This window comes from Macrobrachium nipponense, chromosome 28, assembly GCF_015104395.2.
Source record: "Macrobrachium nipponense isolate FS-2020 chromosome 28, ASM1510439v2, whole genome shotgun sequence".
Taxonomy (NCBI): domain Eukaryota; kingdom Metazoa; phylum Arthropoda; class Malacostraca; order Decapoda; family Palaemonidae; genus Macrobrachium; species Macrobrachium nipponense.
In genome coordinates this window covers 11,009,743-11,034,503 of record NC_087217.1, presented here as the reverse complement: position 1 = coordinate 11,034,503, position 24,761 = coordinate 11,009,743, and the positions used below count along the sequence as shown (strand labels likewise).

At 37.1% G+C, this 24,761-nt stretch overlaps 1 protein-coding gene across 3 annotated transcripts in view; it reads right to left on the bottom strand.

The window, feature by feature from the left end:
• The window catches only part of LOC135201414 (spermine synthase-like), an 85,280-nt gene extending 63,836 nt beyond the window's left edge, over nt 1-21,444 (bottom strand). The window contains exons 1-4 of one of the 3 annotated variants that reach the window (XM_064230319.1): nt 21,306-21,444; nt 18,126-18,201; nt 8,104-8,171; nt 3,197-3,349 (exon numbers count right to left, since the gene is read on the bottom strand). In XM_064230319.1, the coding sequence (XP_064086389.1) occupies nt 3,197-3,349; nt 8,104-8,171; nt 18,126-18,186 (282 nt within the window). In that variant the 5' untranslated portion in view covers nt 18,187-18,201; nt 21,306-21,444. Of the gene's footprint in view, nt 1-3,196; nt 3,350-8,103; nt 8,172-18,125; nt 18,202-21,305 lie in introns of those variants that run through there. The other 2 variants (XM_064230320.1, XM_064230321.1) reach the window with 2 other exon arrangements.
• Nucleotides 21,445-24,761: the final 3,317 nt, after the last annotated feature.

The following is a 24,761-nucleotide window of genomic DNA, read 5'->3' as shown; positions in this document are numbered from 1 at the left end:
TAAGGGTGTTGTCTTACCTCCAACACGGAAAAATACCATAGCTTATGACACCCACAGGAGGGTAACGCACACCTGCGCGCCCGCACACACACACACCTGCGCACGCGCACACACACACACACACACAAAAAGAAGAAAAGTGAAAAACTCACACTCAGTAAACATTAAAAAATTACTTAATCCTATCAAATCTAATGCCCTGAATCAATGGGAAGCTTGGGGTAACAGTTTAAAGCAAAGCAGCATATAGGACCTATCAAGCTCCAAAAAGGGGAAGCAGACAAAACATGGATCCCTTTAACACAAATCATAGAAGACCTATCCTCTTGTCTTTAGTTATTTCTACAAACTAATGAGGTCTCTTTGCTTGCAATCAATATTATATTCCTTCACTCAGCAGCACAAACATAATATGAGGATTAATAAAACTGAAATAACGCCTATTTTGACAACTCTTGCCTTAACGCTCTTACCAAACCAGCATTCAAAAATCAAATCATTACCAATTCAGCATTCAAAAATCAAATTAAAAAAAATAATCAACAGAAAACAGCAGATTTAACAATCTGTCTACCCACTAACAAAACTGGTGACAGAAGTAAACTAATGGGCTATGAGTCTTTTTTCCTAACTGTTCCCTGGTGAGGGAATGGGGGAAATAGACCAATAGAAAACAGATATTCATAGAAAACCAAGTGTTCTTGTTTTGTTAGCATGGAAGTAAAAGCTATATAATGGAGAGGTAAGGTTCATTTAAAAAACAAATGTTTCCTGGCACTTTGACTTAAGCAGTATGTACTTGTTTAACCTCTTATTAGATTCACAAGAAGAAATTACGTATGGACAATACAGAGCCTTTATTCAATGAGGCCTTCCATATTCAGTGGGTTATCTCATTAGCAATAAAATCCCAACAAGCCAGTACAACTGATTACATGCATATATTTTGTATTAAATTTTGCTCAAATTACTGGTACTGTATTTTACACTTATCAAAAATTTTACTTTTTAGCTATAACATCCCACCATAGATTTTACTGCAACACAGAGTGCAAAGGAAATATGGATCAGTGATACATATGTTTAAAACAAGTTGGCAGGGTCTTATCACTTCAATTCCCAGCTTTAATGGATTACTTCTCAATACAGAAATAAAAATAGAAAACATGCATGTTACTTCTCACTTACAGTCTGATGACAATACAAGACAGCATTGAGAATAGAAAAGAAAACATTAGTAAAATTACAATGTACTAAAACCTACAAAGAAAGACTTTAGTGATTTCCACACATTTTCCTTGTAATTACTACAATCTATTCAAATACACACTGCACTTGAAATATTTTGATAAATCCATTCCTTCATAAAAAAAAACAGAGTGAGTGTGTATAAACAAACTTATGCAGTGCAATATTCAAATAATTTTGGTTGTGAATTTTACAAAACATTTACTTTGGATAAAATAATCATTCCTCCAGAAATAATTACATTTGGTAGCCAATGGTTCTTTGGAGTACCAATATTCATAAATTACTTGTATACCTTATTTTACATTATCAAAGAAACCATTGACCATTTTGGATTTAATACAGCTATCAATTTCTTATCTGGTCTCGATGGAATTTTAATCCATAACATTTGCTCTGATGCACTAGGCCAACACAATTTGGAAAGAGTTGGGCTGAAAATTTTTAGTCTATGAAAGAACTTTCATGCTAGTTCACTAGAATATAAAACTTAAGAATGCATTACAGGATTAATAAAAAACCACTAGTTGTAACAAGGTGACATCAAAACGACTACTGTACAGTCAATTTTTGTATTATATGGACTGTATATACTGTACATTAAATCCTTCTTACCAAAGTTACATTAAATACAGACATTACTTTCAAAGTTTAACCAATCCACTAAATTGAACATTATCTATACCCCTTTATATTTTTCAATAATAATACAGGTTGACCATCACTAATCCAGCAATCGCTAATCTGGTTCCATCACTTATCCAGCACTATTTTGGCTAGTACAATTTAAAATTTCCCATGGCACTGCACCAACCGACCACTACCGTTAGCACTGTATGCGTGTGCAATATGTACATAAGCATAACAACACAAAACAAAAAAACTGTAGGAACTTCACCAACGATAGCGAATGAATGCATGCGTACGTACATACTCAACACAAATGACTGTTTATCTTTAGGGTTTTATAAGTAAACAAACTAGAAAATACAGTAAAAGTATGAGAATAGCAAAGAATGGAAATAAAAAAAAAAATTATAAATGGAACAACACTAACCTAAACAACTTGTAGCAAGTTCATCAACACCAGCGAGTGAGTTGGTGGTTTCATACAATTATGCACATTATTGCGTTTATCTTTTGGCTTGTGCATTCATACGTACCCTACATACTGAACATGACTGCATTCATCGTTTGGATTGTACAAATTTATAAAAATAAAAAAAAGAAAACAGTAAAAATATAAACGTCATTAGTGTAAAGTGTAAATGAAAAAATCATAAGGGTAACGACACAAACCAAAAGAAGCTGTAGCAAGATCACCGATGCCAGCAAATGAATCTCTGAGTGTGTAAATACCCTACAAACATGATTGTGTTTATCACTTGGCTTGTAAAAATATAAAAAAATGAGATAATACAGTACAAACATAATAAGAATAGTGTAAAACAAAAACAAAAATTCCAAGATGAAGAAGATAGGAATCCTGACAGCCCTTCACCTCAAGACAAGTAAATGAGCTAGTCACAAATTCCAGTCCTCACTTATGAAGCAGCAGTGATGAAGTTTCCTGTGTAAGTAAACAGAATTATCTGGACCATTTTATTTTCCTGTGTTTCATTAAATTTCAATTGATTTTCATTTGACATTTCTTTTCCTTATTAACCAATTTGTGCTAATTTACAGGGTACTTTCAAGGTAGGATTAGGTGGTTAACTGTTGAGTTAAATGTATTCTAACCTAACCACTGTGTAATCTGGCAAAATCACTAATCCAGTACCCAGCTGGTCCCAATGATGCCAGATTGGTGTTGGTCAACCTGTATAAATTAGCATCACAAATTATACTAAAACTTCAGGTCTATACATACCATAGAACTAGGTTCTCTAGACAACAGAATTTCAAACACAAACCATATACTATAGACAAAAGTAAATGTTATACTTACATCATTCACAATTTTGTGCTCATTAACTTGATCAGTGTAATATTCAACTGTTCCTGACACTATGCCATTTGCATATAACTTGACAGAGAATGTCATAGCATCAGAAGCATACAAGGCAACAAAGTTACCACCTGGGACTTCAGAAACAGAAATCTGCAGAAGAAAATATAACCTCATACAAAAATATCAAGTATTGTTTTCCAGTACATTGCAAGTTAAACTGATTACGTACACACTTAATAGCACCTACATACTATCACAATTATATTTTTTATCATGTTATCATGATGATCAATATCATAAGAGAATTGAGCTAGGCTACTAAATTCTTGACTCAAGCAAATCATGTGGATTTTCAACAATCAAACATATTTCAAGGGCCCTGTTAGGTTAATGACTTTTGGTATTTAGTTGCACTGGTTTGTAGGATATGGAATGTGTATTCAAATAAAGTGGTACCTTGAGATACGAAAGGCTCAACTTACGAAAAACTCGAGATACGAAAGCTGACATGAAAAATTTTACTGCTCTACATACGAAAAGTTTTCAAGATACGAAAAGTTTCTGAAAGTCCGAGATTCGCCCGATAACAATTTTGAAACTCGCGCTGCGCGCCGCCATTTTAGTTCTAGTAGACTCGCCACCATCCTCCTGCTCTCCCATTGGTTCCTGATGCTAGCCAAGCCATGAGATCCTTCTCTCCTAATGGACAGCATCCCTCCCATCATGCATCTTATACGTAAGTACAGTAAGTCCTCGGGTTACGCCTGTCTCGACTTATGATGTTTCGTGGTTACGAACGCGCCCCCATAAAAATATAAAAAATAATATTTTGCGTCGTTCCGTCTTACGCGGTTTAGCGTCGTAAGCAACGTAAACAAACGCGAACTAGTTCCGGGCGCACGGCGGAAGAATACGCTTTGTGGGGGAGAGGACGGCGTCGCTTCGCTACGCTCATTCCTCGCCCATACGCCATTTTGGTTGTTTACACTGCCTCTCTCTCCCTCGTGTTGTATCGTTTTTGTAACTTTTTGCTCTTTGTTATGGCTCCCAAGCGCAAGGCGGACTCTTCTGATGGTAGTGCATCGAAGAAAAGAAAGGCCATCACCATGGAAATTAAAGTGGACATTATAAAGCGATCTGAGAAGGGAGAAACGCCAACAAACATTGGCCGCTCGCTTGACCTTAGCCGTTCGACCGTTGCTACCATTATCAAAGATAAAGAGCGCATCGTTGAACATGTGAAAGGATCTGCTTCTATGAAAGCGACAGTGATAACTAAGCAGCGTAGTGGTCTAATAATTGAAATGGAAAGGTTATTGGTGCTTTGGTTGGAAGACCAAAATCAACGGCGTATCCCAGTCAGCCTTATGGTGATTCAGGAGAAGGCGAAAAGATTGTTTGAAGCGTTGAAAAAAAGAGGTTCTTTTTCTCTTCACTACCCTCCCCCAGTCTCTCCAGCACCGCAGCTTCCTCTCCAGTGTGCAAGCCAATCAAATTAATAAAGGTAAGGAATTGTTCTCTCGTTGTTATTGATAGGTATTTACATTAAATCATGTGGTATTTTTTAATGTTCCGACTTACGCTGAAAATCGTGTTACGACGCATCTTAAGAACGGATCAACGTCGTAACTTGAGGACCCCCTGTACGTGGTGGCGTCCCTACCCCGGCCACCTCGTACCAGAATCTTTATCGTACCCATGCGGCATTCGTTCGGTCCAACGATTTCGTTTAGTAACGTAAATTCGTTAGTGATTTCCTTGTGCTACTTTATCGTGTTGTGAGAACCTAATTAGTACGTATACGTAACTTAAATACGTACAGTACATATAGTCATGGGTCCCAAGAAAGTTGCTGAAGTTCACAGAAAGAAGAAAATGCTTTCTATGGAGACAAAGATGGAGATAATAAAAAAGTATGAAGCTGGCTTGCGGTTGAGTGTGATCGCTAAGGAATACGGCCGAAATCCGTCGACGATAGGCACCATCCTTAAGCAGAAGGAAGCCATCAAAGCAGCTACACCTTCCAAGGGCGTGACTATTTTGTCCAACAAGAGGAGCCATGTGCTTAATGAAATGGAAAGGCTGCTTCTTGTATGAATCGAGGACAAAGAAATCGATGGCGATACGATAACTGAGACGGCAATCTGCCAGAAGGCCAGCGCTATTTTCGGCGATTTGATTGCCCAAGCCGAAGACGACGGCGGAGAGGGGACATCAACGGCAACCCCAGAGTTAAAGGCTTCTCATGGGTGGTTCAAAAAATTACGTAAACGGACTGGCATCCATTCGGTGGTGAAAAAATTGAAATTACGTAAAGTATAAAAAAGTAAAAAGAAAGGTAAAAATAAAAAAAAGACAAAATAAATTTTATTTTAAGTTTTTTGTAAAGTTAAGTGTTACAGTTTTGTTAATGTGTTTTGTAAAGTTTAGTTTGTTTTTCTGACATTTTTTTATGTGTTTCGTAAAGTTAAGTGTACGTATCTGCCGTTTGTCCTCCTCCTCTGCCGCCACTTTCGGAGATAGCCTCACTCGAAAGGTAAGCTTCCACATTTTACGTTATAGTAATAATATTTCTTGTGCACTAATATACACTTCATTTACAGGTTTTGCATTTTTATTCTTAATTTAGGCCTTGAATGGTCCAAATTATTGTAGTATTTTATTGTTTATAGGTCAATTTAGCTTTATTATGAAATTTACTGGGGTGTTTCTGGAGGGGTTGGAACGGATTAGCCATTTTACATGTAAAATGTGGTCCAAGATACAAAAAACTCATGATACGAAAGGCGCCTCAGAACGGATTAATTTCGTATCTCGAGGTACTACTGTACATAATGTGTTTTTATATACAGAAAAGGAAAAGTTTACTTATCAGTAATGGAGAAAAAATGGGTTGCAATTAAAAGACAATGGTTTGTAAGCTGGTTTGTATGAAAATGCCTAATATTTCCTTATTTAAAAGTATTTTTAGTTTTTTTAATTTTAAATATTATTAAAATTTGTCCTTTTTTTCTGTTATACGAGTAACTTCTCTCCCTTCTGTAGCTGGATCTACAAGAGTTTTGTGAAGATATTTGCTCTTATGTTAAGTTACAGTCTGTCAAAACTGTTGAACATTTTGATGACATTTTGAGACAAAATGTGTTTTAATAGAGTAGTGCAATCAGGAATGACCTTATGTAAAAGAAATAAGTTGCAAATATAATTGTTTGATAGATCTCATACAGACTTAAGTGTTGAGTATCTTATTGACCTTTGGACAAACTGTTGTGCTCCTGCGTCATCGCTGCCGTGCTGATCGGAGGGAGTAGAAGGAGAAGGTTTCGAAGGTATGGCTGAAAAAGTGTCTTTAGATGAGGAATTCATGGTTAAAAGCCGAGTCCATCGACTTATTTTAAGCAATATCCAAATGACAAGCCTAAAACGTAATCCAAAACAAAATGCAGGTCGTCAACAACAGGTTTATTCCTAATTTGCTATGGGGATCGGGCTCAAAGACCAAAAACGTTCGCTTGTAACAGGATGCATGTTATCTGTTGAGCGAACAAAAAGTGATTGAAGGTGGGAACCGTCTGCCGGCCGATGTCTGGCAGCAGTGTTGCCAACGGTAGACAGGTAACTCAGTGAACAATGTTTACCTGCAGCGTTGGGGTTATGTTCGGGCTGGTCAGGTGACCAGGGTTAATTCAGGTGTTCAGGATGTATATTGCAATACTATTCTTTTATACTGCATTGAAGGTATAGAGTACATAATTCTTTCGATATGCAAATTTTGTCACTTGTGTTTAGTTTGGTTTTGTAGAAAATTGGTGTGCTTGAGTAAAGTTGTGGTGTGAAATTGGTATATTTTCCTCGGAAATTCTTTAATTCTCTGAGAAAATATGGATTTCATTGCTTATGCTTCATGTTGTGTTTATTTGCACTTTTGCATTGTTCTAATTTTGGCCACTTAGTTATATATAGGGAACCAAAATTCCATTGATTAGTTTAAGTTAGTTTTAAGAATAAATTAGTGCTAAGAATTTTTTTTCTCGAAATATCCTTACATATTTTGACCCAACACCATATGCCTTTGCTTTAATTGTTGCTTTAATTCTCATTTGGCCACAACAATGGACCCTGTTGCAAAAGCCATTTTTATTTTACTGGCTGTGATACTTCAAAAAGTATCAATAGTTGCTGTCACAAAAGTAAAACGAAAATGGTTTGAGCAATGTTGTATTGTTGAAAATAATATTGCTCCTTTTTTCTTCATTAAGCAATTACGTTTTGCAGATGTTATTAATTCAAATGACTAAAACTGGAAACCTTTTTCCATTTGCTTGATTAGTTTTATCACTAAAGAAAGAGAGGACAGTAATAAGATGCCTTGAAGCTTAGTTAAGTGACCACTAGCTTCTCAAGCAATGTACGTAGTACTGTTATTTAGATAACAGAAAATCATTGGATGTTGATAACAATTATGATAACATGGGTCTGGAACAGAGTGAGAGTTTCAGGGCATGACTTGAAGTTTGGCACTGCAATTACAATGCAAGAGTACTATGTGAATTTGGAGAATTTACTTTGAAAATCAGAATATATTTAATACGTGCTGTCTTTGTCAGAATACATTTTAAGTGTATAGATGCCTCTTAATTATACAAACAAAAATGGCAGTACAATGTGTTACTGGTATGAATGAGACTGATAAATTGCTAAAATATGCAGTTAACCTTTTTTGTTTCATCAAAAGTTACCAACCTGACAAGGCCCTGAAGGTAAGAACATTACTATTCCACAAACATTACTATTCCGCAATGAGTAAAAATGTGAATTCTTCAATATTTTCCTACACAATACCACATGAATACAGACCATACACACAAAAAATAAAAACATAATTATGGGAAAATGTAAAATACCTCTGTTAGAGATCCAGTAAAAGGTTCAACAACAGGAACCAAATCTTGAAGGAGTGTTTTCCTTTCAACTGAAAAAAATGAGTTTCCATAAAAAACTTAAAATAAACATGCCTCTCCTCATTTTGTTAACCAGAACTAATACAATGAACTTAGGACAACAAGACAGCAATCAAATTTTCCTTGGCAAAAACCAAACCTCATAATTTTACACTAAGAATTCACAACAACAAATATCTATGCATCACAAACCAGATTTTGATATTAAGCTCATGAAAAAAATACCTTTTCAATTTTCTTTTCAGAATGATCACTATTATTTTCTAAGAACCCAAGAATTTAAATGACTAAAAGGAAAAGATTTAAATGAGAAAGTTGAAGCACTTCAGCACAGCCTCACATGCAACACAAAAGGACCTCAGTGAAATGTCAACACTCTATGTCTTTCCTGTGCTTTCACTTCCACAAAGCTTTTATTTATCTCAGGCCATATCTCCTATTTCTCATTCAGGTAAGTCTGGTTTAACCAGAAGAGACCAGCTGACACTATCACAAGAACTGTTTTTTTCCAATTGTTCAAAAACCATACCTTATTTGGACAGGTATTTTTCCTGTTTTTCTTTTCAAACATGGATATTCTTTTAATAACTATGCATTTGCTTTATTATTATTAATAGGTGTTAGTTTTTCCAGACCTCTGAGTCTCAAGTAGACTCTTCTCGGGCTGGTTCTCAGGGATCAATCCTGAGAAAAAAAAAAAAAAAAAAAAAAAAAAAAAAAATTAGACTTTATTTAAGAAACCCGTCTTATTTAAAAAATTTATGACTTTTATTAATTGAAAAATCCCTGCTTTCTGCAAGAATATTTTTCATTTCTGAACTCCGCAGATAAATAGATCTTTGCTGGGTCCAATTTGGGCACTCAACAAGCAAATGCTGCACTGTCATGGGTATTTGACATCTGTTACATTTCACTGGGTCAGCATGTGGTGTTGACATCAAGTGACCATGTGAGAATCTTGTGTCCTATACGTAGCCTTGCTAGGATCACCTCTTTGCTCTTTCCTCCTGTGAGGATGTCCTCCTAGCATAGACTTCAGTTTTATATTTTTAAGTTTGTTTGTTGGTTGGACCGAGGCCCATTCTTCTTTCCAATCCTGGTAAATTAATGTTTTTAACTGATTTTACCCAGTCTGACACTGGGGCATATGAAATTGTTGGAGGGATAGTGCAGGCTAATTTGGCAGCAGAGTCTGCATATTCATTTTCCTTTTATTCCCACGTGTGTGGGATACCAACATATTTCCATTGATATTCCTGATTGGAGGAGTTGATGAATTTTTATTTGAATTTCCTGTACTATTTGGTTCCTGATTTATACTGTCCTATTGCATCTATAGCGCTACGTGAGTCACTGAAAATTACAGAGACACTTGCTTTTGCCTCAGATATCATATCTAGAGCCATCTGTATGGCTGTGACTTCAGCAGTAAATACTGATGATATTGAAGGTAGGCTTTTTTTACTTAACATATTTTTCGAATATGCAGATGCTCCTACTCCAACATTATTTTTGGAGCCGTCTGTATATATCATAAATTTGTCGCCTTTTCTTCTTCAATGTGTTCCAAAGCATGTTGGCGGTTACAAGTTTTCCATACTTGTCATTTTGGTTTTTTGAGTAGGTAAGACAGGGGAGGTACATATCTTTACTCTATTTAAAATCCATGGTGTGGCAATTCCATTGGTGGGTGAAAAATTGGATTCATATTATGTATGTTCATTATGTATCTAGCTCTTTTTGGGAAAGAGCTTGTACTATTAACTGCTGTTACTTGATTACAGTTTTGGAAGCAGTAAGTTGCAGGAGACGATCCCACTTGCATTGAAAGACCTCTTTGTATTGTTATTAAATTACGGTGATGTTTTAAGGGCAAAAATACCTGCCTCCACCAAAAGTGAGTTTGTTGGGACGATCGGAAAGCTCCTGTGCACAATCGCACGCCTTTCATGGTGCACTGCATCGAGAGATTTTAATGCAGATTCTGAGGCGGATGAATATATTGGACAGCAGTAATCTATTATGGATAAGACTGTTGCCTTATATATCATTAATAAAATGTCTCGCTTTGCTCCCCACTTAGTGTGTGATAACTTTTTTAATATGGCAAGGGCTTTGATGCCCTTGGCTTTAATGTATTTGATGTGCTCTTTCCAATTTAAATGTTGATTCAAAATATTACTCCTAGATACTTGATTTTTTGTACAAAATTGTATTTCAGTGCTATAAAGATGCAGTTTGATTGTTTGGTTCTTCATCCACCTTTTGTCTTTGTAGAAGACGATTGCTTTTGTTTTATCAGTTGAAAATTTAAATCCAACTGAATTTGCCAACTACATATATTTGAAATGGCAGTACTAAGAAACTCTCTGAGCGTCTGTCTCAGATTACTACTCGTATAGTAAATGACAAAGTCATCAACATATAAACTGTTTTTTTACACCACTTGGTAAATTTATAGTAATGTCATTGATTGCTAAAGCAAACAATGTACAGCTCAAGACACTACTTGAGGGATTCTTCTTCCAGTTTATAGGTTACTGAGTAGGAATTTTCTACTCTTTACTTGAAAAGTTCTGTTTGTTAAGAAGTTCTTAATAAATATTGGTAAGTGGCCTCTTAGTCCCTTGGAGTGGAGTTTTTGCATGATGTTATGTTTCCATGTTGTATCGTATGCTTTTTCTATATTCAAAAAATATAGCTACTGTTAATTTCTTTTGTTCAAAGCCTTTTTTTGATATGATCTTCTAAATGTGTTAAGGGATCTAGGTTGATCTGCCAGCTATTGAACCAGATTGTGTTGGTGTTAAAATGGATTCTTTGGTTATTACATACGTTAATCGTGCATTAACCATTTTTTCTAAGATTTTGCATAGGCAACTTGTTAGAGATATCGGTCTATAATTGGATGGATTACTTGCATCCTTTCCTGGTTTGTTTATTGGAATAATTATGGCATGTTTCCATTTATCAGGAAGACACGTTTTAGCCAGATACTATTGTAAAATTTAATAAATATGATTTAGCTATAGGAGCTAATTTTTCTATCATTTAACAAATGATATTTTATCATATCCTGGTGCAGAGGGATGACAAGAGTTGATGGCATTATCTAGTTCATCCATGTTAAAAATATAGTTATATTCCAGGTCTTCAAGAGTTTCAAAAATTGAGATTATATTTTCTTTTTGTTTTCTGATACTTTGAAAATGTGTATCTAGGCTGGAGTAAGCACTGATGTTGAAAATGTTTCCCAATTATGTTTGATATTTCATAAGTATCATGGTATATTTTTCCATTTAAATGTATTGCACTTCTTGGAGGTCTTATATGTTTTTCCATTGATTTTCCTTATCTTTTGCCAGACATCCCTTGTGGATGTGTTTGAAGATATGTTTGAGACATATTCCTTCCATGATGCGATTTTTTCTGCTATTACCGTTTTTTCTAAATTTGGCTGTATATTTGTTATATAGTGGTTTAATGTGGTTAATTGTTATGTTTGTTATAACTATTTTGTTTAATATGTTTATACTATAGGGCATTTTGTTGAGTGATTTAAGGCGAGTTTTGAGTCTGTTTAGATTGCGACTCAATATATGTTTTATTTACTTAATGTTGTTAATGTTGGATTCCACCATGGGACAGGGGATTTTGTGGAATGTGTTTTTTGGTTTTTTGGAATACTTTTATCTGCAGAATTTTATGAAGTTTGAGAAGGATTCACATGTAGTATTGTGATCTCATTATGTGGGAATGGTGGTATGTTTCGTGTGTATAGGAAATATTTATCCCAGTTAGCTTTTTTGGATATTATATCTTGTAGGTGGCAATATTTTGACATTACTTAAGTAGTTCAGAATGATTGGGAAATGGTCACTTGTGTATGAATCGTCTAGGACGTTCCATTCAAATTTCTCCGCTACATCATTTGAACATAATGAAATGTCAATTGAAGAAAAGGTTAGGTGTGTATTTGAAAAATATGTTGGAACTTCACTTTCATTGAGACAATACAGGTTTGTGTTTCATTATAGTATTCTCTATGTTGATTCCGGATGTGTCAGTGGGGTTATTAATATCCCGTAATGGATTATGTGCATTAAAATCTCCTACTATAAGTAGTGGTTCCTGTATACTTTGCTAATAAGTTCAGAAAAATCACTGAAATTTGCATTGAAATTTGGTTGGTTATATAAATTCAATAGTTAATTTTACTTTTATCAGGCATATACAGTTTAATTGATGTTATTTGATATGGCATAGATGGTATGTCAACAGGTTCATATGTAATGCTATTATGAACGATATGGCTGTGCCTAATTTTCCACCGTCAGTGAATAACAGGCATTTTATAGTGTTGGATATTTGTAGGGTTACTTCCTATAGTTGTAGACATATGCACATTGGGTTGTGGTCTCGTATGATTCTTTGTAATTCACCCAGACGTAGTCCGGGTTAAGAGACCATTTATATTCCATTGAATGATTTTATATTCCATTATTGGGAGGAATTGGTGTTAAATTCTGTAAATTGATTGCTGATTTTACTTTATCTCGTAGTTTATATGCATTTGAATTTATTTGTGGTTTTTTAATCGTTGTATTTGTATGTTGGTTATTAGATTCTGCAGTTGTTTGTTTTTCATAGTTGAATATTAATAAGTCTATTTTTGATTTTATAATTTCCTTTTTGTATTTTAAGGATTCAGAACATAATTCGTTCTCATGTTGGTGTGTTTAAAGGGCACCTCCTTAATTTGGTAAAATTGTCAATACAATTTCGTACTGTGTCCTCTGTCTTGGTAGTTAGTTGTTATATGTACTTACAAAGCATTCATTACAACCACAAGATGAAGCATGTTTGGTAATGTTAATTATTGGTTCAGAAGTTTTTGGTCTAGCTTTAGAAATGTCTGGTTTTGTAATTCTATTGTTTCCTTTTCTGTAGTGATAAGGACTGTTGGTTTGAGGGGTTATTTGTTTTGTTGTTGTTATGGGTGGGATATTCGGTCTTGTGGATGGTTGGGGGGTGATAGTTATATTTTGGTTTGGTTTAATGGTATGATTTTCATTAGTATTATTTGATGGAAATTGTAAAGAGTGATCTTTACTGTCCAGATGTTTGGCTGTTTGATTGAGATTGAGGGTAATTGTGTATTTCCACTTGTGATGAGGTTAGTTTAATATCTTTTTTTTTAAATGTTCTCCTGGTGTAAGTTGGAGTCTCTCTGGATTGATTGTAATTTTCAAATTTTACTTTTTTTCCCTTAGGTGGGGTTTCTTTCTAGAATTCTTTTCTTTTTGCCAGTTCGATTATCATCATTATTTAATTCTTCTTCTATTGGAAGTTCTTTTCCATGGATAACTGAATCATCTATGTTGGTGGTGGTATTGGTTGTTGTAATATCACTTTTATTTTGGGTTTTCAGTATTATTGGTATGAAATCCAGTTTCCATGTTTATACTATCTTGTTTGTCATTGTGCTGTTTGATGTCTTGATTTTTAGTCACATTTGAAAAGGTGGGGTTTTGGATGGATTGTTAACGCCTCTTACTTTTAGCTCAAGTCTGGCTTCCATGACTGACATTCCTGTCCTATTTATTAACAACTGAAGTCTGTGTATATTGGTAAAATGAACACTCCTTAGATTTTGCGTGATGGGCTAGTCCACAATTAATACATTTTGATGTTTACAGTTCCAATTAGTGGTATGGTCATCTGATGCACAGACTGCACATATAGCTTTATTACGGCATCTTTTGTATGTGTGTCCATACCTTGAGCACTGTGTACATTGTAATGGTTTAGGAACAAAAGGACGAACTTCTCTTTTTTGTCCAAGAATTTTTATTTTAAATGGTAAGTCTTGGCCTGTAAATTTTATTTTGGCAATGTTGATATTTTTACTTTTATCTTTCCTACTTGAAATAGAGTATATTTCTAAATCGTGGATATGTTATATCTCAATTTTAGGGAGTCTAGCAATAGTTGTTTTGAAGGAAGCTTCCTGCTCGCTATTGGGTAGGATGGACTGTACCCTGTACATAATTCAATGTTTTCGTTGGCTTGTAATTATTACCTTTATATTATTTATTTCTGTTATACTTAAAAAGGCAGTGGGACTGCTTTTTATTGGTTACTTGGATAAGCCAATTCATTTGTCCCTTGATGGTGGTCTGCATTCCATGTCTTGTGTTGGATATATGTTAAGTAATTTGTTTTCTAGCATCGCTGCTGAGATTTTGTTGTCAGCTTTGAGGACTAGAAATCTTGACCCAATTATCTGGTCCAAAGAGGTCATCAAAATGTACCAATGTGGGATTAAGTCTGTAATTTTTGTTTCTTTTTGGTCCTTGTTTTATGTATGTTGCTTGTCTATTATGATTTTTATATTTTTCTGTATTGCTGGGAGGATTATTTGTCTCTAATTCAGATTATTGTTCATCATATATGGTTCCATTGTTACGATATTGGAGTTTACCATTTATGTTTGTTTGTTTCTTTTTTATTTATGCACTCTATTTGGTTTTCTGGTTCTGCTGTTTTTTACTTTGGAACAGGGTGTTCCTTTTGTTTATTTGTATCTTTTAAAAAATAGTACTTTTCACTACTTGTGGCAGTACCTAGGAAAATTCGGGAGTGGACGTGCTAATGGGTCATCAACTGTGCCGTAGTTTTTTTCCATCATGGGGCCCAGGGGTACTCAAATCATTTATTTCACAGTTCATAAATTTTGAGTTTTTACAAAAAAAAAAAAAAAAAAAAAAAAAAAAAAAAAAAAAAAAAAAAAAAAAAAAATAAAACTTGAAAAGATATCATTGGCCCTTCGCGAAGTTAAATCTTCTTCCAAGGCACAAGTGAGAAAGGACTACCCAAAATGTCCGCATCCCATACCCTACCCCAAAAGGGGATGGCATAACATGATTAGTATGGCCCAAGTGTAAGCAGAACCCGCTTGCTAGGACTAAGAGTATTATGTTAATACAATTATCCCCATCCTAATCACATTATGGGCAAACTGGATAGAATGCCGAGAGTTCTATTCCTAGAACCAGGCCCCCCCTGGAATCCGTGGTCCAGCTCCACAGAATAGTTCCGCCTGAAAAACAGGTCCGAACATTGTCGGGTAGATGATGGATCTACCACAGTTCTCACTATTTAGCTTCGGATTTAACTCCACGTTAAGCCATGATATGTTTTCTCATTTATTTGCTTTTAAAAATTTTGGCAAAAAATGGAAAAGTCCACATAAGTTTACTCGAAAAATATATAATGTCATATGGGACTCTTGGGTTCGAACCTGGGAAGAGATTCCTGAGGTTCGAGAGCCCCCTCACCACGTCAAGGTGGTCCCAAAATGAGGGGGATGCATTTGCTTTAACATTCAACAAAACTATAATTTTGCAGTTTCATGACCAGAATTTGAAAATACACGTTGTGGTTTTATTACGCAATTAGTTGCCCAAGTCATGTTAATTCTGTTATGTATTATAATGAACTTGCATTTTACTATTATTTCCCAACTGCCACATAAGTGATTCTGAATCTTTAACCTGTCTGTTGCTTATGCAGTACCACTGGTGAATCACTAGCATACAATAATAATATAATAATAATAATAATAATTATAATAATAAAATAATAATATAATAATAATAATAAAAAATAAAAATAATAATAATAATAAGAATAATAAAATAATAATAATATAATAATGGGAGCAACATCAAACACATAGATGAGACAGGATACAAAATACCTGGGAATAATGGAAGGAGGGGATATAAAACACCAAGAGATGAAGGACACGATCAGGAAAGAATATATGCAGAGACTCAAGGCGATACTCAAGTCACTCAACGCCGAAATATGATAAAAGCCATAAACACATGGCAGTGCCAGTAATCAGATACAGCGCAGGAATAGTGGAATGGACGAAGGCAGAACTCCGCAGCATAGATCAGAAAAACCAGGAAACATATGACAATACACAAAGCACTACACCCAAGAGCAAATACGGACAGACTATACATAACACGAAAGGAAGGAGGGAGAGGACTACTAAGTATAGAGGACTGCGTTAACATCGAAAACAGAACACTGGGGCAATATCTAAAAAACCTGTGAAGAGAGTGGCTAAAGAGTGTATGGGAAGAAGGACTATAAAAGTAGACGAAGACCCAGAAATATACAGAGACAGGAGAAAGACAGAAAGAACAGAGGACTGCACAACAAACCAATGCACGGACAATACATGAGACAGACTAAAGAACTAGCCAGCGATGACAATTGGCAATGGCTACAGAGGGAAGAGCTAAAGAAGGAAACTGAAGGAATGATAACAGCGGCACAAGATCAGGCCCTAAGAACCAGATATGTTCAAAGTACGATAGACGTGGAAAAAATAACATCTCCTACCCATATGTAGGAAGTGCAATACGAACATGAAACCATAAACCACATAGCAAGTGAATGCCCGGCACTTGCACAGAACCAGTACAAAAAGAGGCATGATTCAGTGGCAAAAGCCCTCCACTGGAGCCTGTGCAAGAAACATCAGCTACCTTGCAGATAATAAGTGGTACGAGCACCAACCTGAAGGAGTGATAGAAAACGATCAGGCAAAGATCCTCTGGGACTATGGTATCAGAACGGATAGGGTGATACGTGCAAACAGACCAGACGTGACGTTGATTGACAAAGTCAAGAAGAAAGTATCACTCATTGATGTCGCAATACCATGGGACACCAGAGTTTGAACGAGAAAGAGAGGGAAAAAATGGATAAGTATCAAGATCTGAAAATAGAAATTAAGGAAGGATATGGATATGCCAGTGGAAATCGTACCCATAATCATAGGAGCACTAGGCCACACGAATTCCCATCCCAAGATCCCCCTAAAAAAGGAATCTAGAAAAACTAGAGGCTGAAGTAGCTCCAGGACTCATGCAGAAGAATTGTGATCTAGAAACGGCACACCATTTAGTAAGAAGAAGTGATGGACTCCTAAAGGAAGGCAGGATGCAACCCGGAACCCACACTATAAATACCACCAGTCGAATTGGAGGACTGTGATAGAGCAAAAAAAAAAAAAAAAAAAAAAAAAAAAAAAAAAAAAAAAAAATAATAATAATAATAATAATAAAATAATGTAGGGAAAAACTCTCTATCACGAGATTACGTATATATAATGTTCTAAAGGGTCCACAACAATACAAAGTGTAAAAAGTCCGTGTATAATTTTGAAGACTTTACAGAAAGCTTTCGAACCCTTCCCTGGGTTCATCTTCAGTCCAAATGAACAAAAAGTTACGACAAGTACAGAGGTAAATTTAAAAAACATGAGTCGTTGAAGATCGTTGACAACGGTCGTTAGCTCGTTAATGGGCCAGGTGAAGAAAGAGGGTAGTTAACAAAATTATACACGGACTTTTTACACTTTGTATTATTGTGGACCCTTTAGAACAATAATAATAATAATGAGACTAGCAACCTTATCTTGCTGAAGAGAAAGTTCTAACCTTCTGTAGCCATCCCTCCTTAAAAGAACAGGAGAGGTGTGGTAAAAAAAGGTAATCCCATAATAGTACGTAATGTTTTTTCTGCAGATTTCTTTGATTATTCCCAAAGAAGAAAACTTTTAATAACATGTACTGTACCTAATTTTGTCTAGTTTATCTTTCTACATACTGTACGTATATCATTTACATACCTGGCCTATTATTCTTCAAATAAATAGGATCAATGTTTAATGAACTTCACTTGAAAAGCCGTGCACACATCAAGATCACTCCTATTTCCTCATTAGTAGGGTAAAAAAGCATAAAAAAATATATCATACAAGTACTGTACAATGTGATACTGAATGAACAACAGAAAGAAATTACAAGCAGTTAAAATAACCAAACACATATACGTATACCTAAAATGAACATACAGTAATTCAAGACAAATGAACTAACCTGGATTGGTTATTTTGGCCGGGTTGACACGGAAATCAATAGGAACTGAGTGACCTGCCATTGTTGTTACTCAGGTCTGTTGAAGAAAATACATATAGTTCAGACTTAACTGCAAAGCTTTATGCTAAAAGAATATAAAACATTAGTTTTCAAGTGATGCTCAATTTTATAAACAAAAATTTTTACCATTTCTGATGAAGCAAAAATTCACTTAAACATCTAAAAATAGTAGGATTTCCATACATATTCATACCAGTGAATGCTACCATCATCAATCATATTATAACCTTATAAAGAATATCAGGTAAATAAACACACACAAATAACCTCACTCTGAGTGTGCTAGGATGGGGAGAATTAGGAATCCCCATGTTTACAAATGTCTTAAGGCCTATTGAAATGACAAAAGTATGGGCTCAGCAGTACCTACTGAAGTTTAGTTTTCTAATATGTATACAGCCTTGAGTTTAACCCTCACAGTCCAGGCTAATATACACTAAAGCATACACATGTAATAAAAAAAAAATTTCTTAAAAAAATTTCTGTACTTTCCATGGGAAGTTGAATGCGAATATTTCTCACCCTCTTGTGGACCTCTTTTCCCGAAGACAGTCGTGAAAATATGGTAATTTTACCAAGTTATAACTGTTTTTCTAATGTTTTCTTTCATTTTACTTTGTAAAATATTACTACAGCTCACACAAAACCATAACAGATATGAACTAATAGCAGTAACAAATTCTGGGTGTATTCATTGTAAAATATTTAAAACGCATCCTTGTATGAGAAGTTGCAACAACATTCCCCTCTACCACCTCAAGCAAGACTAAATCTCTCTCGGCTCATTCTGACTCCATTATGGCAATCTGAACAGTTGCATATAATAATAAATGGCACTTGGAACATTTTTCCTACAAAATTTGTTCAAACTGTATGGTGCACATTTCTTAACATAAATGTATGCTACCCGGACATTACCACAAAGCTATATGTAAACATATAGTTATGTATGTTACCCGTCCAAAAGGAATTAAAATTGACATTAAAAATACATTTGATTTTACATCTTTTCATTGGAAATCTACCTTAAGTAGTTGTTTTCATAAGAACGAGCTGCGTCATAGGCTAATTAGCTAATAACCACACTACCAAACCTTAGTTTCCGCAACAAGTTGTCAGCATACAGTATTTAGAAGTTCAGTGGTCACTTTACTGGCTTAGTTAATTTTAAACTAAAGGCAGTGGATATTTTACCATGTCACGACAGGCTACGTATTTGACTATTTAGCTGGTATTTCTGGTGCACACAATCAGTTGATTATTTTCTGACTTTTTACCTTGTAATCGGTGGTTTTAATCTTACTGCCGTCACAACTGAAACTCCACAGTGCTTATTTGATTATAATTATATACATTTTGTTCTTAATTCACACCAAATTCCACTTGAAATATGTGTTTGTTTACAGCAAAGCCATGGTAGGAATAATTTTTCAGCCCTGTTGTAAATCTGGCAGCCAATATCCACCAACAGATGACAGTTTAATGAATGGTTTATGATAAAATTTTTTACTTTTTTGCTAGCACTTTTCATTTATTCAAGTCTACATTACTATTTTGACTTTTTTCTTATCTTTAATATAATTGTAAGGCTGAAATAATTTGTTTTTAATTTCTGATAATTGTATGGCTGAAGCAAATGTAACTTTTAATGTCTGCATGCTAGAAATGGCAAGTTAGTGTTGCCAATTTAGTGGAAGTTGGCACATACGCCACTACTTTTACAAACAGTTTCCATGAATTCTAAATGTCATAGTAATGCAATAATGATAAAATTGCTCTAATATTTATGTATATATATTACAAACAGATACGCTAAATTCACTTATTTCCACGGTTTTATGAAAGTCTCATCCCAAGTTTGGAGGGTAACCGCAGGAAAACCATTAAAATCTGGTTACTTTTACAACAAAGAATATTTTCAAATGAATTATCATGAATACGTAATAAATTTATGCAATTCACAATCTTATTCTGGTGTTTAACTAATTATTTAAATGTTATCTAGCGCACTCTTCTAATTCTTCTTCCCAAACAATTGCTAGGTTTCCCCGGTAGCAAGCGTGAACACCATCGTCATTAAAGACTGTTGTTAAGAAAGTGCCCCAGTGTCTATGGGTACATGTGGTGTGCGGATTTAGCACAGGAAATGGGAAGTTTGTTTATACAAGTGACTCAGCAAACATCAAGATGGTGTCAATCTTCTATATGTTAGGTGTTTTAAGTAAAAATTTTGAAAGCGTCATGAAGGTAAGTTAGCATTGTACATGGCTAGACTTTTATTTGTTTAATTGGAAATTATGGCCTTAATTTCTTACTTGGGAGAAAACAATTTACTTCGAGAGGAAAGCAGAGGTCTTGAGGTGTCGCTTCCACGGAGGTTGGCTTATGACTGACACCTAATTCAGGATACTGGAAATGCTAAAGTTATTTTTTGGGGAAATTGCCCGCGCTGCCATACAGGTGGCAGCCTGGTCGCACACCGATGTTTTACCCTACTTCGAGAGGAAAGTAGAGGTCACAAGGTGATGCTTCCACAGAGGTTAGCTTGTGACTGCTGTCTGACTTAGGTTATTGGAAGTGCTGAAGTTATTTTTTGGGAAAGTGGTCGCGCTTCCATACAGGTGGTCGCCAGGACCACTTGCGATACTTTAACCTAGGCTAAATTTGCGGGGTTAGGTTTAGGCTAATCAGCAATGCAGATCCTGACTGTGTTGCATTTTCTAGTACTTGGCCCCACCCTGGCAATCTTGGTACTGCTTGACAGACTATCCTAAAGGTTAACTTTGCCTTTACGTCCAAAGTAGCTACCTATATATCCTAACAGGCCTACCTAGCCTACTATACCCTAAGCCGAAAAAGTCAATTAGGTAGGTAGCCCTGCCCAGTGAAACCACCTAGCTACGAACTGAAAGCACAACAGGCTTAGCCTAACCTTACTTTGGTTAGCTACAGTGACAAGTCAGGTCACACTTATCAGATTTGATTAACGAAAGGATAACGCCAATGCAACTGTCATTTGAGAAACGCCAGCACCTCCTATTATATAAAAAGAATTGCTGTTGGTTGTCTCGTCCATAAGTACAATTAAATAAGTTTAGAGTTTAGTTCTCAGTAACTCACGTCAACTAAACTTTGAACCAGGATCTCGGGCGGGTTGCCAAATTGCACCTGTTCCTCTGAAAGGAGATCTAGAGAAGAAGCGGCAAACCCAAAATGAGCAAAAACAAATAAAAGTCAACAAAAAAATGGGCGCGTTCATCACATACACAGTTTATTAGAGTAGACCCCTATGTGTGTTAAATTTAACATTATTTCCTTACTTAACGCGGTGTTGTGTCGCTTTGAATATTACGACTATTATATAATTATTAGAAAACCAAATTTAAAAGTTTTCATTTTGTTTATGAATGTTATTACTGATATTATATCGAAGAAAACAATTCATGTTTGGTTCAAGAAGAGGAAGTTTCGAAATCGAAAATGTAACGGCACCTCAGACTTGTTTATCTCTCTCTCTCTTTATCTATGTGAGATTTTTATCTTTCCATTTGAGAATTTTATCCTGACTCATCGCATTCCAGACAAAGATTTTAAGCTTGCTTTTGACAAGACTTCCTGTCTTTTTTATCAATAATAACAATCTTCTTTGGTGGATGTAAAAAAGCTGCCTTGTTCGTTATCAACCAGTGTATACCGTGCATTTTCGTTAATTTACTCAACACTTTTAAAGATCTTTTCATGATTTCTATCACTGGCTCTGGTACGACTCTCGCGGTGCTTTTTCTATTACCGTTTGCATTTTAGGTTCGTCTATTACTTTCGTAAACCCCATCTCCTTCCTTCCAAACTGATAGGCACTAATAACTTGATACATATATATGTGGCTATATTACATTCTTAAACCCATTTACCTCCGTCAGACAGATAGGCACTAATAATTTGAGACATATTTATAAACGGAGAGTTGAAGAGAAATATACACGTACACACTCCATAAAGTTGCAGGTACTATACGCTGCTGGATCGAGTCAGGCGAAGGGCTTAAGGATTCTAGCCTTAATCTCAGGGTTGGTATCCCTTCCTTTATAAGTGAAGTTAATTTCACATGTTATTTGGTTTTTTTTTTTTTTCACCCTAAAGGTAAACCCAAAGGAAAAGAGACCCATGCCCATCTATCTTCCCAAAGTTAGTTGCCAGTCATGGACACACCCTAACTGATCCCGTGAACTCAGTGCTGCCACACTCTCGATTGGAATTATCGTACTGGCTCCTCAAAATTATGGGTTTTCAGTAAAAAATATCGTACAAAATTGTAGATTTTATCGTAATTATTATCTCACACTGTTTCTAATATTTAACACATTTTTATAATTTGACAAAATAATGAATTTATGTATGATTTCTTTGTAGTCATTAATATCATGCAATTTACATATATAATTAAGAAAAAAATACAAATGAAACACTTCTCTCTACAAAAACGAGAAAAAATGGAAATGTGAATAATTAGTTAATGTTATCAACAATAGTTATGGACAAATTATTACTATATTGTATCAACACTGTGGTAAAAAAAAGTATACAGCTTAGAACGTCACTTCTTTCCATAATGTAAACTAAACTGATAACGAATTAACACGAAGACATGGGAGTTGATAGGCCCACCCATACATATCTTTAAGCACCCCAAAACATCGAAAATCAAAATAGCATCACTGAGTAGTAATTTCAAATAAATATAAATAATTAAACATGACTGGTACTGATACCTATCCCATGATAAAGGAATTAATAACAATAATAATTGTAAAGTATATCCTTAAGAATCTTCTTCCTAATCAAATTCATGTTCTCTGACGTTCTGGAATATCTGAGCATGATTATTTATTCTGGAAAACATATCATTTGCAGGAGTAAACTGAACACATGACCCTCCTGAACCTTTGATGCAACTAGCAGAGAGTAAAGCCCCATTAACTGTTGGCTCGACCTGGTCGCCTCACCCACTAGTCCTGGGACCTGTGATGAACTTTGCCCATTCATCCCAGAACCTGCGGCGGGCCTCGCACCACGACTGTCCTGGCAACTGTGGCGGGCCTGACCCACCTGTCATAGCACCCGTAGCGGGTCTCGCCCGCCAGTCCCGGCACCCATGGCGGGCCTCACCAGGCAACCCAGGCACCAGTGGCGGGCCTCACCAGCCCACCCTGGCACAAATGGCGGGCCTCACCCGCCCGTCCGGGAACCTATCACAGGCCTCGCCCTCCTGTCCTGGAACCCGTGGCAGGGCTTGCCCGGCCATTCCGACCTGTGGCAAGCCTCACCCGCTCGTCCCGGCACCTGTGACAGGCTAGGCCCGCCCGTCAAGGCACCTGTGCCAGGCCTCACCCGCCCATAAGGCACCAGTAGCAGACCTCACCCGACCATCCCCTAAGCCGTATCGGGCCTTGCCTGAATGTCCCAGCACCTGTGGTAAGCCTCGCCAACCCTTCCCGGGATGTCCCAGGACGCATGGCAGACGTCGCCCGCCTGTCCTGGCAGGACCCGTGGCGGCCCTCGCCCACCATTTCCGAGACACGTGACGGACCTCGCCCGCCCATCCCGGGACTCATGGCAGGCCTCCCCCACCAGTCCTGGGGCCCATGGGGACATCGCCCACCCGTCCTGGGAGCCATGGCGGACATCACTCACCCATCCCAGGACCAGACGTGGGCCTGGTCCACCTGTCCAAAAACCCGTGGCAGATATCGTCCGCCTGTCCCAGGACCCGTGGCACACCTTGAATGTCCGTCCCAGGAAGAGTAGGTTGGGAATCGCCAGTCGCGGGACATGTGGCAGACATCGCCCGCTACTCCCGGGACCCAAGATGGGCTCCGGCCTGCCCTTCCTGGGACAAGAGGTAGACATCGACCGTTGCAGTAATCGCCCGCCCGTCACGGAACCAGTGGCGTATATCATCCGCCCGTCCCGGGACCTGTGGCAGGCCAGGCCCGCACGACCCGGGACGTGAGGCAAACATCACCCATCCATCCCGGGACCCATGTCTAGCCCTGCCCAACAATCCCATGACACAGGGCAAACATTGCTCGCCGGTCACGTAGCAGACATCGCCAGCCTGTCCCAGGATGCATGGCAGGCCCCTGGCCTGCCCGTCCGGGGACACAAGGCAGACATCGCCCGCCTGTCCCGGAACGCGCAAAGCCCATACCCGTCCGTCCAGGGACACGCGGCAGACATCACCCACCCGTCCTGGGAGCCATGGCGGACATCGCTCACCCATCCTGGGATCAGAGGTGTCCTTGGTCCACCCATCCGAAAACCTGTGGCAGATATTGCCCGCCTGTCTTGGGACCCGTGGCAAGAGGCAGACATCCCTCATCTGTCCTGGGACCTGTAACGTACATCGCCTGCCCGTCCCAAGACCAGTTGCGGTAATCGCTCGCTCAAAAGGAACCCGTGGCAGACATCGCCCAACTGTCCCGGGACCTGGGGCGAACATCACCCATCCATCCCGGGACCCGTGGCTTGCCCAGCCCAACAATCCCGGGACACATGGAAGACATTGCTCGCCGGTCA